This window comes from Plecotus auritus (assembly GCF_963455305.1).
Source record: "Plecotus auritus genome assembly, chromosome: 5".
NCBI lineage: Eukaryota > Metazoa > Chordata > Mammalia > Chiroptera > Vespertilionidae > Plecotus > Plecotus auritus.
Genome location: NC_137776.1, coordinates 177,859,751 through 177,877,383, shown reverse-complemented (window position 1 = coordinate 177,877,383; position 17,633 = coordinate 177,859,751). Strand labels below are relative to the sequence as shown.

The window sequence follows — 17,633 nt, the reverse complement described above, 5'->3', positions numbered from 1 at the left end:
GGCTTGAGGTGGTATGAGAATTTAGGAAATTATTGTCAGTTTTGTGCTGATGGAGTGACAAGTGTGTGTGTAATGGGGAGAAGGAGGGGCTCGAGGGAGACAGAGACCTAGTCCCGGAAGGTTAGTCATGTGTGTCTGCTCTGAACTATTATGGCATATAGAACTTTTTGTATGAGAGAGTGACATGGAGTCACAACAGAGATAGGAATTCTGCCCTGTGCTTATTAGTTCTGTAATAAATAAGAAGCTTTATCACTTCAGTGGGTTGCTATGCAGATGACATGTTGTGCAGCACATAGTGGGTGCTCAACAGGAGGCTCTGGTTTCTCCCCCCTTGGCTGCCTTCCTTCTCCTTACTGTAAGTGCTTTGAGGACAGGCCCCACACCCTTTGCTCCCAGAGCTCATCCTACCCTGGTGAGAAGCACACTGTTCCCTCCGATATTAGTTTCCTTCACCTGACATGCCTCCTGTGTAAAGCAGAGGCCCCTGTTCCACGTACACTGCCCCCTGGCTTTTCTGTTTACTTATTCCTTAATGGGAAAGCCAATAGTCAGTCCTAATTGTTTTTGGAATAGAAAATCAGGGTAAATGTTCCTTCAAATGATTTTTGCCTTTGTTTTGGTATGAAAGTGCCAGGTTAAGTAGGTTGATGCTGAGATAATAGAATACCTTAGGGCATTATTATGGTTTATGGGGAAAATGGGATATAAATATATAAACGTTTTGTAGATCACATGGCTGCTATACTAGTTTGTCATCTGTCTGATGACTTATTATACATATGTAGTTTTAAGAGGTGTTGAAACAAACCTAGGAAACTTGAATAAAATTATTAAAGGATACTGGTCTATTGAGTTTACAATCTTTATTCTTCTTAATGGCCAACTCCTTCTTCCATCCCCAAGTTTACTTGCCTTGAAATGTGAAGATTTGCATCTTGTTCTCTGATCACTTTGGGCAACTGCAGTCCTGTTTGAAATTCTAACTTCAGTTTTCTAAACAGCAGACACACATTCAGTTTCCTAGAAACCTGTTGACAAAGTCAGTTAGTTGTCCTAGCACTTCTGTATATTTCTGAAAAGGGGGCGCCAAAGTCCTCCTTTTTTAAAAAGCTGGGAGCAGGAGCTGATTTGCAAGTGATTTAGAAATTGTTTTTAATATTGAATCTACCTTTATTTTCAAGTTTATTTGTAGTCTACTTATTTTTGATCCCAGGGGAACTAGCATCAGGCAGTTCAACAAGCTCCTGCTTTCCAGAAAACTGTGTGTGTGTGTGTGTGTGTGTGTGTGTGTGTGTGTGTGTGTGTGTTGGGGGTGCATGCCTCATAAAGGGGGAAGCAGAAATACAATGTAATAAGAGGACCTCTGTGTCCTTTCTATGTTTATTTCTCCTACACCTTCCAGCTCTTAAAAATCAGTGTCTGATATGTGACGTATCCCCACACTGGATAGATACATTTTGTTTTAAGAGTTTAGATTTCGTATGTAATTTCCACTTACAGAAATTTTGTCTGCAGTGTTGTTCCTAAGCAGGAAAAAACATTTTTGGATAAATGAAGAATTATATTGGGAGGGAAATATTTTTCATTTCTTGAAATGGTGGATGGAACTAAGCAGAAGAAAATAGATGTGCCCAGGGAAAATCATAGTAAAACTGATTTATTTACTGTGAAACAGTCCAAAGAAAGGATGGCAAAGAAGAAAAAAACAGGGTTAGTAAATTTTAAGGAAGAATGCCTTTAAGATAAGCGTGGTTTTACCTTTTACCCTTTTACAATAATTGATTCTTGTTTTCCACAAAGTTGTTAGCTCTTAGATACCTGCCCTTCCCCTATCCTTTTTTTCCCACATCCTTTAATCAAATGTTTTATTTAAAATAAGATATATTATTTGAGTTTTCTATAGCCCTCTGTAAACAAACAACATTTTATATCTTTTTATTTTTATTTTTTTTATTTTAAGTTTTACATGTCTCCTTTTCCCCCCAATTGACCCTCCTCCCCCAACCATTCCCATCCCGGGCAACCCACCTCCCCCCCAGTGTCTGTGTCCATTGGTTATGCTAATAAGCATGCATACAGGTCCTTTGGTTGCTCTCTAACCTCCCCCTAACCTTTTTTAATGCTTATTTCGGCCTCTGGTGTGGTTACCCTGACTCTTCACAGAGATATTCTTGGACCATGTCACATGCTGTTGTGTGCTCTGCAGGAGCATTTTGTAATTAAAAGTATTTTTTCCGAGATTTCTTTATTTGCATACAAAACCAGCTTGCTTTTTACTACCAAGTCTGAGATTGGTTCTTAACCTGTGCCTTAAAACAGACACTTAGGTTACTTTTCCTCTTAATCCCTGAATCTCAGAGTAAACGTGTGACTCACAAAATATTAATAGACTATTTCAGATATTTAAGAACACGTTTACTATGAAATTAAGAGGTTTGGTTTTGGTGAACTTGCTCTGGCATATCTGCTAGTTTTATTTGGGTGGATTACCTTAACATCTCTTTAATTTTTACTCTTTCTGAACTGCTTTTAATAGTCCTTTAAATCATACCCCCCCCCCTTTTTTTTTGAAAGGGGAAAAAATTCTGAGGAGGGAAAATGGGGTTGCCTTTTGCTCCCGAAGCCTAAATGAATAGTCATTGCTTGTAATGCCGGTCTACATTGACGCTTCCTACTGCTTTAGATGTGATGTATCTGGTGCTGTGAAGGTAATGATCCTCAACCGCAGCAATATTCCGTAACAGGAGTATCTGTCATATTCATTGGGATTACCATGTTCATTGATTTGTGTCTGTAAATCTGCTGTTTCTACCCTTTAAATTTGATCTATAATTGGACCTCCTTAAATGGTTCAGATAAGGTAGTCTGTATTTTCTCAATGCAGCGTTGCTGTCAGCTTCTCCTTTTTCATTATACATTCAGCAGACTTGATAAAATCAGCAGGACACCTCATTTGAAACTGTTTAATCGCTGCCTTTTTCCTTTGCTAAACCATTGAGGTGGTCAAGCGATGTACACAAATCATTTTAAATAGAAAATATGGTTTTCTCTGTGACCCAGCTAAATAGATAGTGTTATGCAAAACAAGTTAAAAAGTAATAAATGCCAAAAAATTCTTCTAATTGGAGTAAAAAATTGTGGGCAACTCTATCTTCTTTCTAAAAGTAGAGTATCCTGAGATATTGCCAGGACTGTAAAGACAAGATGATGGTTTTCTAAAGATTCTCTGGTTTCTGAACAAAGCCAGTTTAATTTAAAATTTCAAATAGCACTGCACTGCCTTTTACATCCATTCTCAGGGAGCCTGTACGTATTTGTAATGCCTTTCCATCCTACTTTTGTGGGGGGAAATTTGCTATCAGTTAATATCTATGCAGCATAACCTTTCAGCCGTTTGCTATTGTGATAATAAATTTTTGTTTCTTTGTCTGTCATTTTGTCTACTCAGCTGTTACTCTTCAAAGTACAAACTAAAAATAATAGCTCTAAATAAATGCCACATAATAAAGTGTTTTACAGTTGTAGCTGGAATATCCTGGTGGCTGCAGCTCGCAGTCCTATTACCATTGCTGGTGCTGTAGTTCTTCCCCGCGTGTCAAGGTGACTCTACCAGGACCAGCTCATTAAAACAGTCTATTCTTTCTAACTGGCTTGGTATTTAGCGCCGTACCCAGCAGCCTGCCAAGGCACAGTTGTGGAGCACAAGACTCACGGCATAGGATATATGAAATTATGTGGCATTCACTTTTTGAAAAAATACAAATTCACCATAACCTCATTTTCCTGCTTCAGCACTTTATTGTAAATAATTTACAATTACTACTGTCAGTAGTAGAAGTGGGGCCAGTTGCGGGTTTACCCGAGATAGTGGTAAGTGTGACTCCAGGCTTTTGAAGAGCAGTATTTACCTGGTTTATGTGTTCCTGTAGGATTAATATTTACACTGTACTTGAATGTGACACTGGGCATGTTTTGCCATTGTTGCTGCCCCAAGGTAACTTGAGAAGCTGGGAGTTGGTAAATACACTAAAAATGCATCTTTCTCTTACAGGTTCTGGCTCCTTGGCAGCAATGGCTGTGTTTGAAGCTAAGTTTAGGCCAGATATGGAGGTATGTAAGTCCCTGCAGTTTTATTCTTGCAAATATTTTTCCAGTTGTATGTCGAACATTTGCAAATTGCTGATTCCTCCAAAGCTTGTACAGCACTGTTGTTAGTTGGAATGCTCCTTGGCACAGACACTGTGTTTGCTGAGAAGACCGGTTGCTCAGGGAAAGCTTCACTTGGAGTGGCCCTGCGTGCCTCTTGGGCTGGAGGTCAGCACTGCTCAGCTTTTTGCTCTGGCTTTGGGCTGTTTAGGAGTCTTCTTGGCTGTAAATGCTGCTGCAGTGTCGGATGTTTTCTTATGTACTAAGCTTTCTGTGTCATGGTATCTCAGAACGACAGGTTTTCTGTTTTCTTACTAAGAATGGAGAAACTATGGATGTCTTTGTCTGTCCTGGCCTGAAAGTGGGGGCAATTTTAAAAATCCCTATAGATGGTTCTGCATCTGGCAGCAGAAGATGGGACGAGACCTTGAGTGTAGTGGACTGTTGCCAGTGTGATGAATCTAGTGTCTCAAACACATTTATAAAGACATTCTTTTATTATATTTTCTTTGGTGGTGGGGGAGGGTGGTATCTTCTGAATGACTTCCACCCAAGTCTGCTTTAATGATAGATGTACCCCCATTAAGCAACCCCCCCTCTCTCCCAAATCTCCAAGAACAAGCCCACAGGTCTTGCGTTGTCACTTTCATAGGAGTGTTCATGTGCTTGGACACTCCCTGGCACCATGTTATTCCCCACTGTGCTTTATCCTTGCCACTAAACCAGCTTGTCGGCACACAAGTCCTGAAGCAGCTTTCATCATGTGCTCTTGGTTTTTTGATAGATGTTAATTTTTGATGGGGAGTGTTCACTTGTTTTCAACAGTAGTAGGCTGTTTATGAGTGGTTTACCCTATTTTTAATAAATAGGATGTCTCTGGGAATTACTATTTGACAAAGCTTTATGCCTAATCATCCTTGGAGAGGATTGCATATTTAAAAAAAATTTGTTTTTGCCCCGTCCGATTTGCTCAGTGGTTAGAAAGTCGGCCTGAGGACTGAAGGGTCTTGGGTTTAGATTCTTGGTCAAGGGCACGCACGTACCTGGGTTGCAGGTTTGATCCCCAGCTCTGGTCAGGGTACGTGTGGGAGGCAACCAAACGATGTACCTCTCTCGCGTTCCTCGCGTTAATTTTTTTTTCTCCCTTTCCCTCTCCCTCCTTCCCTAACATTCTCTCTAAAAATCAATGGAAAAAGTATCCTCGGATGAGGATAAAATTTTTTTTAGTTTTTTTCACCAGCTTGTCATTGGAGCATCAAGTGTCATTGGAGCTCTGAAGCTCCCTCTGCTCTGTAGGTTTAGGCCAAGTCCCGTGAGAGCCAGAGAACGTAGGGTTGTGGATGCTGCTCAGCCAGCACAGCTGTCTCCTGCCAGAAGCCACTTTGCCTTGGGTACATGAGGATAACACACATAAATGACTTGGTTGCTGATGGCTAGATTGCTTCCCTTTCTTGGACATCTGTAGGAATAAAAATCCTGACTAAAGATAGGATTTAGCTAGGTGTTTTAGGCTAAGAACAATAGTATTTTGCTCCAATTAAGAGTAGTAAACAGGTCCAAGTATCAACTATAAGTGAGATTAGGATTGTGTTCTCATTTCTCAATGTGAAAATTTATTCCCATATCAGCATTATTTTCTGTTTGGGGTTCTTAAATACAGAGAAAAAAGAAGATATACTAGGTCACTAAAAAGAAAAAGAAAAAACAAGGTCTTCCAGTCTTGTAACCAAAGGAGAGGCGTTCCTTAGGCTCCACATATCCATTAGAAATAATGAAGGTAGAGGGAGAAGGACTGGTGGTTTCCGTTAGAGAATTGCTTCAGTAATGTCAAGCCCTCCTTTAAACCACATTAATCTTTTCACATTTTCTTGAAAGCTTTGTCTCTTTCCAATTGATTGGGACCTCCATATGTTAAAGAAAAATGAGAATTGCAGAAAACGGAGGTATGAGGTATATTAAAAGTGACAACACTCTGCTAAAGTAATTTTACATTGTTTATTTAGAGTTTGGATTTGAAATTATTCAAAGGCCATGAATTTAACATTGACGTGATTTGGAGAAGTAAAGGGAAATGTGCTCAATAATACTTCTAATACTATCAATCTGAAGCCTGTGTTCCTTAGGTCAATTTTATCTGTAACTTGGAGAACTTTATATTCTGCGTTAGTTATGAGACTGTAAACAGGTTGTTCAAATTTCTATTTCAGATTGATTACCTACATTTATAATTTCAGGTGACCTTTTTTTTTATTCACGGAAGTTATTGAAACTTGAATCAGACTGACAATCAACAAAATCATTTTATTAAGGTGAAGGTAGTACCTGCTTCTCCAGTGAAGTGAGCTGAACAGTAAATAGCAGGCAAATAATAGTGTAACACCTGTCAGTAGATAATACTTTAAAAATCTAAAGATGTTGATACTGAAAAAGTTGATTGTGAAGACCAGCAGCTGCCCGCCAGCACTTTGCTTGCTTCTTGTGAAGATGAAATGGTGCGGTGTCAGGGGCAGGCTGAGACTGCTCACCAAGTTGAGAGGACACTGTTTTAGTGACTGTTGTGAAGAGAATTTGGCCAAGGTGTCATTTGGTTCTGCATTTTCATAGAAATCAGGGAAATACTTTGGTTTCAAATTTCCAAACTTTTTATTTTCTGGGAAGTTTTTTTTCTGGGGCAAGAAGCCCATAACTTTTCTTGTCTATTTTGAGACTGCAGGGTTGGATGACTAAGTCTGCTCATTCCTTTCCGTAGGGGAAAGGATTCTGGACATGCCTCCAACAGAAACCCAGGAGAGCTTGCTGCCTCTCCAGTCTCACAGGGATTGCCAGGACAGTAACGGGTCACACTGCACAGAGAATTGCGTTGGGACCCTTTGGTCTGCAGGCTGACGCTCTGTCTGCTGAGCCAAACCAGCTAGGGCAGTATGAATTTTTTACTTAAAATCTCAGTATTTATATTGATTATATTAAATACATACTACTTTACATTAGGTTGAATAAAAATATTACAGTTAATTTCACCAACTTTTACTTTTTAAAATGTAGATACTAGAAAATTTAAAACTGTATATGTTGTTCACATATTTCTGTTGGACAGGGCTAATCTAGCATCATTTCTTGAACTTGTCATTTGTATATCACAACTAAGATTTCTGCCATATCCAGATGCCAACTGCACTTTTTGGAAATTTTTTTCAAATTAACTCACTGTTTAATAAATTAAGGTATCATTTACTTACTATAATGAAATGCACAGTTTGATAGGTTTTGGCATTTGTAATTAACCAAGTAACGGAGACTCAAACATGTAATGTTTCCTTCACCTCACCGCAAACTGTCCCTCCCTCCCTTCCTTCCTCCTTCTCTTTCTTTCTTTTTTTATAAAGATGTTTGTTTTAAATATATGTTTATTGATTTCAGAGAGGAAGAGACAGGGAGAGAGAGGTAGAAACAACAAAGATGAGAGAATCATTGATCGGCTGCCTCCTGCACACCCCCTACTGGGGATCGAGCCCGCAATCCGGGCATGTGCCCTTGACCTGAATCGAACCTGGGACCCTTCAGTCCGCAGGCCAACGCTCTATCCACTGAGCCAAACAGACTAGGGTGCAAATTGTCCCTTTTAATCAGTTTCCTCCCCCCTCCTCCTCACAGCCACTTCAGTTTTTTCCTTTTTAATTTAAATTTATTTTTAAAAATAGGTTTACATGTATAAAATCTTGGGTTTGATATTCTGATAATATTTTCCCCCAAGACATATGAAAATGAACACATACTATTAATATAAGTAAAAATGTATTCATTAGCACCATCATGTGTAAGCCCAGGAGTGTGAATGTTAAACTATGGGAAAACAGGTCTCCATTCCTGCCCTACTTCAGCCCTTCCTACCTCCTCCCTGTTCCTCGAACATACTGTGTACTTGCCCAGGAAGCCTTCCACTGCTAGTTTCTGCCAGCAGTGCCCTCAGTTGCTTCCTCTCTTATTTGTGTCCCTGCACTCCATTGTACACACTTGTCCCATTGTTTTATGGCTGTTTTCAGAGACATGTCCCCCCAATTGCCATTGAGAGAGGGAGATTTTTGAGGGCAGGAGCTGTGAAATCATCTCTGTTTTTCAGCCCCTGATGTTCAGTAGGTGTTTGTTTGAGTTGAGATAGGATAACCCTGAGCTAAAGTGAAATCTGAGTCATCAAAAACCACCTGGGAAATGGAAGGGACTTTTTGCCCCCATCTGGGAAGTGCTGAAATTTTTTTTTTTTTTTTTAGATATCAGAGGAAGATAACTAGTACACTTCTCAAATAATATACATTATCGGGGTAGAGTGAGCCTAGCAAACACCCCGTTAAGTACCCAGGCAAAAGTGAAGATGCGACAAAGGGCAAATGCTCTTTGGGAAATTATAAGCCAAAAGGCACAGCAGTGAAGCCCAGCTGGGATTCAGAAATGCCAGAGACTGGCCTCTGCTGTTCCCAGTGATCTGAGCCAGTGTCCTGCCCCAGGGAGAAGCCTTGGTTCAAGGTTTCAGAGAAACTGCCAGCTAATCATGTGAGTTCACGACACATTAAAAACCTAAAAACCCTCACCCAGATGTGACCTTCACATTGCCTTCAGTGGTCTTGTGTAATTTTCACTTTCTTGCTTTTCTCCTTGCTGTTAGCCTGGAAGTGCTCCTAGCATGGTAACTGGTACACAGTAGGTATTCAGCCAGTATTTGTTGAATGAGTGGATAAAAAGGTGTTAAAAGCAACTTTGCTTAATATACAGTTCCCAATCTGATACCTTCACCTTTAGTGTTCATAATACTTAGCAGTGATAGAAATGAAGGCATAAAAGATTTTATTACTTACTGGTGGTAATCCCATGCTTTATTTTTATTTGCCAAGGTGCATATTTGGAGACTGTACCTATGTATTAGCAGAATAGTGCATTTTGAAAATGTGGACATTCACCTGATGACCAGGCGCCAGTTAGAGGTTTTTTTGGTGGTGATGAATTGCACGAAGCTATTCCTCCAGATTTTTTCCCCTGTTGCTTAGGCTGGTATAAGAAGGAAGCCCTGGATTCTGCTAATTACCCACAGGCTAGCTGGACAGGAAACAAGTGATAACCACACTGTGGCCTTTTGAGTCCATTTTCCAGTTAAGTTTAAGGAATTTGACCATAGTACTTGGATTATGGTGTTTGCTTCATGGGAGTATGTTTCTTGAAAATTGCTAAAAGTGCTGAAATAAAAACAGGTTGTAACCCTAGCCGGTTTGGCTCACTGGATAGAGCATCGGCCTGCGGACTCAAGGGTCCCAGGTTCGATTCTGGTCAAGGGCACATGCCTGGGTTGCAGGTTTGGTCCAATGTGCAGGAGGCAGCCAATCAATGATTCCCTCTCATCATTGATGTTTCTATCTCTCTTCCTCTCCTTTTCTCTCTGAAATCAATAAAAATATATTTTAAAAAAACAAAACAGGTTGTATTTTAGGGTGGGAAAGGAATTAAGGAAATGAATCAGATGACTTAGCTTTTCCTTTCATTCTTTTCTTTGTAAGAAGGAATGTTTTCATTTGGCCCAGTGAGAAATTTACACTCTTAAATATTATAATTCATTAAAATGGGTAGAAGATTAATATTTAGTCTGTCAAGATTAATACTGTTCCCTCTTTGCACTAATTGTCAGAATCTCGTGCGAGGGTTGCTGAAGGGTAGTGGTGTGCGGCAGGACCCTCACATCATAGGGAGATGATTCAAAGGCAAACTGTCCTGCACCCTCTGGTATCGACTTGCAAATTAGCATCTGGAATCTAATTAAACAAGCTTAATGAAAGTAGCAGCTGAATGCTGCTGGAAAAGACAATCCGCTTTCCCCCCTCTCTGGTACATATTCTGTACTATTGAAGTTGGTCACCAAACAAATCACGTGAGCACAGTTAAAAAAATTAGCATTTATTTGAAGAATAGAAACTGTTTTTCATTCTGTTATGCATTTGGCATGCTCTGGCGTCCCATGAGAGCCATGCCACAGCAGATAGTGCACAATATTTATAAATCCATGACAGGCAATAATAGCAACTTGAAAAATTCTTTTGCTAGAATCTCAAGTTGAGAGCTGCCAAAAGCTGAGAGGATCAGATCTGCAGTGGCAGCTGCTGTGCCCTACAGTTAGAATTCTAGACTTTGAAGATGCTCAACTTAAAGAAACGAAGACTGCAGGCTTCGCCAATTTTTGCAAGTTTCTAGAGCTCTGGCTCTCTGCCTTTTGAAGATGAGTTGCTGAAGCTTCTACCACTGCCTGAGGCGTGCTAACACCAGCAGGATCTTTTTTCCCCTAGTCTTAGTGTGTCTTCAGCTTTAAGTAGCACATGCTTAGTCAATGCCAACTGTTATGGTCCCTTCTCTGGTGCAGTACCGAGGGATGAGCTCTTACCCTATACCCTTCAGAGAGAAGCTACGAAGATAGATGGTGACGTATATAAGTGCCACTTCAGCTGTCTGATTTATGGAGTCATATTTCATCACTCAGCAAGTGCTGGCCTCTAGAGAAGCCCTTATAGATTGCTAAAGATGTGAGCAGCCTTCGCCCTAAAGACTTGTGGTTATCTCACAAACGTGATGCCAAGCACCTAGCTACAGAGGAAATAGAATTAATCTGTCATTGCAGGCAGCTATAGATCCACTTTAAATAATGAAGGAGTTGATACTAATATGGTATCCTGACAGCAAATCTTAGAAGTAACTGTAGGTATTTTGTTTTGTTTTGTTTTAAGTCCAGTAATAGAAAGACACTGAAGTTATAGATTTCTTTGTGCTTTGCAGATGGACAGTAGTGTGAGAGCTCGGTATTATTTTGATTTAAAAAACCCACAAAGAATCTGTTCAGTTTGGCACATAGATTGCTCCCAAAGGAAAACAGAGTATGTGAGTTCAATGTAGTTGAATGGGCACGAGAGGTCAGGAGCCTAGAGTACTGGGCTGTAAGTGTGTTTCCACTGTACTTCTGCACGACTCTGGGCAAGCCACGGTCCTAGAATGTCCATCTAGAAGATGGGGACCCAGAGACCTGCCTGCAGGTTGCTATCAGGATTAGATGTGTCTGTAAAACACTTCATGTGGTGGCTCATACAAAACTGGCTCTAAAATATGGCAGCTGCTTCTGTTTTTTATTCAGTAGTAGGATACAAACATCACATAGCAACATCTAGCATGATTATTTGTAGTTGCATCAGGCTTGGTGATTTATAGCGTAAATAGATATGATTCTTCTTTCCCATCTGAAAGCTTAAAATCGGAGACAGTCCTGTGTAGTGGTCATAATGACAGTGGAAGAAGCCTTTTTAACACCTAATGCAGGCTGTGGAAGGACTTGCTGTGGGGAGACGGTATTGAAAACACAGTAATCATAATAGCCGATGCTTGTTGAGCGCTTCTACCGTGTCAGGCTTTGTTCTAATAGCCTTTTCTGCATTATCTTATTTACATTTCAGTAGTCACGTGAGGTCTGTACTTAGTTATCCCCATTTTGTAGAGAGAAAAATGGGGGTACAGTGAGGTCACACAGCTAGTCAGTGGTGGACTCCTGGTTTGAACCTGGTCATCTGACTTTAGAGCCCTCTGATGTAATTGATCACTGCTGTTCTGCTTTTTTGCTAGGCTTGTAATTCTTTGACAGCAGATTGTGGAAGACTTCTTATTCCAGGGGAGCAGAGATGTGGGCTCCTTGGTCTGTTCCTTTTCTCTGATGAGGGCTTATGGAGATGGCAAGTAGTTACACAAGTGTCAGAGGAGGTTCACACACCTCTGACAAGTGGCGTTGGAAGGAGCCCAGGAATAGAAAGGTTCAAGGAAGTTAGATTTACAGAGGTATTGGGAAATAGAAAGAAGTCGTTTGGCCATGGAAGATACTTTTTTTCTTCTTTGAATTCTAGATTTGTTTTCATTTCTTAACTGTCTTCTAACCCAAATATCCTGTAGTTGCTTCCCACCCTCCCCCCACCCCCCCCAAGTTTTCAAATATTCTTTACAAGAGAGCTGTTTTTCTCTATATAGGTAATGTTCAGTTGGCATAGCCCTCTTCAAATTTAGTAATGAGACCAGGAAGTCTTTACATGTTGGTGAATGGCATTTGTCCATTTGAGGCAACTCATGAATAACTTGAACGAAAATAAAAAAATAAGCAAGGCTATCATATTTGAATAATGAGGTGCTCTTTTTTTTCCCAACTGCCAAAACTTTTTAATCTTTGTCAACAATTGTTCTGTCCTCCGTCTTATTTAGGTTGCATCTGTGCGACTCTGAGCTCAGGAGCCCTGACAAGCGGCATATGAATTCTGTATTCATTAGTGATCTTGATCCAAATGCCTCTGTCCCTGCTATGGGGGCTCAGGTGTGGAAGCTGCTGGCTAATCCCACCAGCTGACATTCAGAGGTTTAATGACTCCATAGGAAGGTGACCACTTGCTGGGAGGTTTGCTGACGGAACCCACGCAGCAGACAATGGAGATCAAGGAAGACTATCGGTGTTTAGCCGAAGCACCTTCCTGTGCAACTTGAACCCTGTTGGCATCAAGCAGAGTTTTAATAAATGCAAAATTAAAAAAAAAATCTGACCTTTGATAGCTATCATAACAATGATTTTTCTGTCTATTGATATTGGTGGTGTTTAAGACAGTTTTTCTTGTAGCACTTTAATAGGTGTCAGTTTAATGAGCTGAACTTGACTCACTTTTGCAGATTTTTAGATTTTAAGGTTATGTTGGTCTGGTTGCTATATCTGTTTAGGTATGTTATATGTCTGGGAAAAATCATATAGTTAGAACCAAAATGCATTCTTACTAAATGCTTTTAGGGATTTATGCTGACATTTTTATTTATGTGATCTCTAGCTTTTACAAAATTACTATTAGAATGTGAGTTCTTGGATTGACTTGTGACATGTCACTAGATGTTTTGACCTTTTTTAGGTCCTCTAGTCTAAAAATGTTGGATGCCTTATTATTTAATAACAGCTTCATTGAGATATAATTTGCACCCATACAATTTACTTAAAGTGTACAATTCAATGATTTTTTTAGTACATTCAGAGTTGTGCAAATATCACTAGAGTAAATTTTAGAATATTTTCATCACCCTCAAAAGAAACCCATACCCATTAGCAGTCACTCCCCATATCCCCTGATCCTCCCAGCCCTAGGCAACAACTAACCTACTTTTTGTGTTGATACACTTGCCTATTCTGGACACTTCGCATGGTAGGAATCATACAATATATGGTCTTTGTGACTGGCTTCTTTAACTTACAATATTTTCATAATATTTCATCCATGTTGTACTATGTATCGGTACTTTATTTCTTTTTTTATGGTTGAACAGTATTCCATTGTACGGACATACCGCAGTTTGTTTATCCATTCATTAGTTGGTGGACATTGGGGTTGTTTTCACATTTCGGCTATTAGGAGTAATGCTGCCATGAACATTTGTGTACAAGTCTCTGTGTGAATATATATTGTCATTTTTCTTTGTATATACCTAGGAGTGGGATTGCTGAGTCATATGTTTAACCTTTTGAGGAACTGCCAGACTGGTTTCCAAAGCAGCTAGGTCACTAGCAGTTTAAGAATTCTAATTTCTAACCCTCGCCAATACTTACTATCTCTCTTTTTGATTGTAGCCTTCCGGTGGGTGTGAATTGGTATCTCATTGTGGTTTTGATGGATTCCTTATTGGTAAGACTAATGCAACTGTGATGCTGTTTAGATGGAACTGTTGAAACACTGGACACACTTCCTTCACACACTGGATTTGGGCAGTAATTGAATTGGTTGCCCATTTGTTTAGATACTGAAAGGCCCCTCTTAGAGGCTCTCCCTGAGGCTGTTATTGTCATTTGATTTTGGTGCTAATACCTGCTTATTGGCTTTCCTTAAGACCTGCAGCATTAACATTGTAAATTGTCTTTATTTTTGGGTCAAAAATGTGTTAATTTTCTCCCTAGTTGTATTTAATATAATGCATTAATTTTTAGAGATGTCAGAACCCAAAGATAACATTTCTGGGGCCCTGATTAGAATTATTCTTAGTAGTCATATCCAGTGGAGTTAGTTAATTTTAGAAATGAACAGATATTGAAGATGGCACTCATTTTGTTCAGTGGGTGATTTGGAGAATTACCATTGACCTTTAGAATAGATATGAATGAGAAGATCCTGTTGATGGTTAAAGCTTTTCACCAGCATCAGATATTTTGAGTTGTCCTTCTTTTAAAAAAGTGAGTTTATTCTCCTAAATTTGATCCCACTGGTAGGCCAACTTTGGAGAGGCAGAAGGAACTTCTTGAGTTAAGGTTACTCCCTTGGATCTTCTTGCTCACATTTTCACCTTGTGGTGTTTTAGAAGGCAGATGGAAGTTTTCTTTGTTTTTTCACCTGATGCTTCAAAAGCAAGACTTGGCTCTCTACCATAAGAGTTTGGAATTTCACATGTAATTGCTTCTCTCCCTTTGGTTCTCTAGGATTCCTTAGTCTTCCTTGACTTAGAAATAGCCACTTATGTCTGTTCCTCCGGCCAAGTCCGCGTCTTCCTTGTCATGGTGGTGGCTCATTATCTACCCTTGCCATTGTATTCTGCCTTTGATGAACGTTGAAGTTCAAAGTGGGATTTTTGGGTAAGGAGATTGAAGGAAATTTTGGAAAGTTTGTTCTATTTTTCCTGTTTAGTATCAGGAAGCAAAAGGGGATTAGAAGAGAGGAGGCCAAGAAGGAAAGGTATAGTTTACTAAAATGAGCTGGGAATGGATTCCTCCTGGGGCCTAGGCTCTGGAATTCAAGAATCCACAAATCTTAGGAAAGTGACCTTGTTTAAAATTTGAAGGTCTCTATTTCCAATTCTTTGAGGAGTAATGAAAGTACTACAAATGGTATAACTGACATAGTTATTGACTTTGAGAATTCTTCATTGATTTTTTTCTGCCAAAAATATTTCTGTGCAAATTTTCCCCTGTCTTCTACCCTACTATGTAAGTACTGAATTCATTTTTTTAATGAAGTCAATATGCAATCAGTCAGCAGTTACTTATTGGGGACCAACTGAATGCAAGGCATTGCACTGGGTGCTGTAACCCAGAGGTAGTATTGAAAGAGGCTGTTCGTTCTGTCTGGCGGTGTAAGTTCCTTATACAGCCATATGCAAAGTAGATTGAAAAGAAGGGGTTATTTGATTCTGTAGTAGATGGGTAATTATTTGTGATGCATTTCTTTGGAACAGGTGTTCTATTTGAAAATGTTTTCTCTTAACATATTCCCTGTAACTGTGGAATGTAGGGGAAAATATACCATATAAGAGAAATATTTCACAAAGTATATTGCTTGCTGCACCTGTGGCAAAGATCCAGCAGGCAAAAATAACTTCTTTGTGACAGAGATTCTTTACTCAGAGAGGCAAGAGCTAGATTCAGGGATGATGTTGAATAGAAATAAATGTTTAGTGACTTCGAACTGTACAGGTAGAATTAAAAGGAAACTATTATTTCTATCTACATCATGATATCTAAGAGAAAGTGGACTTTCCCCCCCATCTCTTACCAAATTGAAATGCCTTTGCTAACTTGGGTCTCAGGGTCATAATTTAAGACACTAAAAATACTCCCTCTTTCTAAGTTACCTTTTTCTGTATTCAAGCCAAGCCAAGATCTGGAATGTTGTAGCTTCTTGGGGAAAGAAATAAGAAGTTCTTTTATTCAATTTCATTCTATTCTAGAAACTCATTTTGTAAAAATTTTGAATCACAGCCCCTTACTGAACAGTGGCTTTCATGGAAAGAGAGGGGATGAACCCTCCCTCCCCCATCCCTGCATTTTGTGTCAAAAGTGAGGCTGTATGTCTCAAATCCAAGAGGTCATCTGTGGTTAGAGGCTTGCAAGGTCTTGAACAATGGCTTTTCTGTGTTTCTTGTATACAGACTGGAGAAACGGAAGAAGTGAAATACAGGATTGAGTGTAACTGGATGGCAGCTTAGAATCTTATAAGTTTTGCCTTGGCAGGTAATTTGGCATAAATTGTTAATGTAAATCTGGGTTAGTGGTGAAGACGTTATTTTAGTAAAAAAGATAAACTGCTGATTAATTCAGCATAGAACTCAATTACAAATTGAAAGTGTCTCTGCGGGACTCCCGGACCCTAAAGACAGCAGATGTTGAATTGATACTCCAGCATATTTCACAGTGGTATGAAATATTAACATGGTTTATTATACTTGTGTGGTGTGCGGTATCAGAAAGGGGGAGGCGGGGTGGGGGGAGGCCATGTGGGTGTGCAAAGCAGCCAAGCATCACACATTTGCTAATATACACTGAAGTGCGATTAAGAATTTCAGGAAAGTTTCTTCTTATTTTTTAAAAAAATCAAATAGCTCTGTGGAAATATTAAGTTTAAAATAACATTTAGGCTAAATATTTAAATGTGGTAGCTATATACATTCACATTGTACATGTAAATGAACATAAAATAAAAATAGTAAACTCACTAACAAGATTTTTAAATGGTAAATGGGACCACAGCCTATTCTTGTAGGGGAACTTGAGGGCTTGAACTGTATTTCAGTGAGTTAATTGTCAGCTTTTTGGGCTGGAAAGTTTTCATGGGCTGCTGTACTGTTTTTACCTTCTGATCTAAAACATATGGTAATTACAAAATGCCCCTATAATTTTCACTGGCAGAGAAGTTTCGTTTCTAGCCAAAGAAAAAAGGCTTCACAGTTTTCATATATCTGTATCAACTCAAGGGGGGAAAAAGTCAGCAAATTTTATGTATCAGAAGATCTGAATAAATGGAACTGCCAATATTTGAAGGGCTTGGCAATTCTTAAGAGGTATGAGAATAAAGTTGGCTTAGATGAGATATTTCAAAGCCATTACTACTATTATGACAGTTATTTTTTTTTTTGCTTCACAACCTGTATCAAGTCTAGGTTTTGCTAGCTGAAGTAAAAACAGTTCCAAAAATAGCCAAATGATTACGATAAGAACTAATACACCCTGGATACCCTCTCCTATTATGAAGGGTTTTTTTTTTTTTTTTTAAAGAAGTGCTTTCTCAAAGGTTTCTGAGACATAAAAATTTGGCAAAGGCAGAAGGTCAGTGAGCAAAGAAACCAGAAGTTTCTTGGTACCCACGCCACCAGAAGAACATCTTTTATATCCCAGGTAGAGTGGCCTTTAAGCCCTTCATAAACTATGGTGAGGTGGTGGGCATTCTGAGATATGAAGGGTGCCACTGTGTTCCATTCCCCGAGTTTAGTGATCTCCAGCTGGGTGCCAAGCTCTGTGACTGCTTATGAGACATGGCCCCTTTCTTAGAGGCATTTACAACCTAGAGGGTGGACAGGTCCACAGACTGGGAATTATGGCATGAAAAGTGCAAGAGAACGGTAGATATAAGGAGGTACAAAGGTAATAAGAAGAGTTGGTGGAATCCCCCTGGGGGGTGAAGGGGGGAAGCTGT

General features: G+C 39.5%; 1 protein-coding gene across 1 annotated transcript in view; it reads left to right on the top strand.

Annotated features, from left to right (window-relative positions):
• Positions 1 to 17,633, top strand: part of PSMB7 (proteasome 20S subunit beta 7) — a 52,429-nt gene that overhangs the window by 21,942 nt on the left and 12,854 nt on the right. The window contains exon 6 of the mRNA XM_080669655.1: positions 4,055 to 4,113. Coding sequence (XP_080525781.1) covers positions 4,055 to 4,113 — 59 coding nt within the window. The remainder of the gene's footprint in view (positions 1 to 4,054; positions 4,114 to 17,633) is intronic.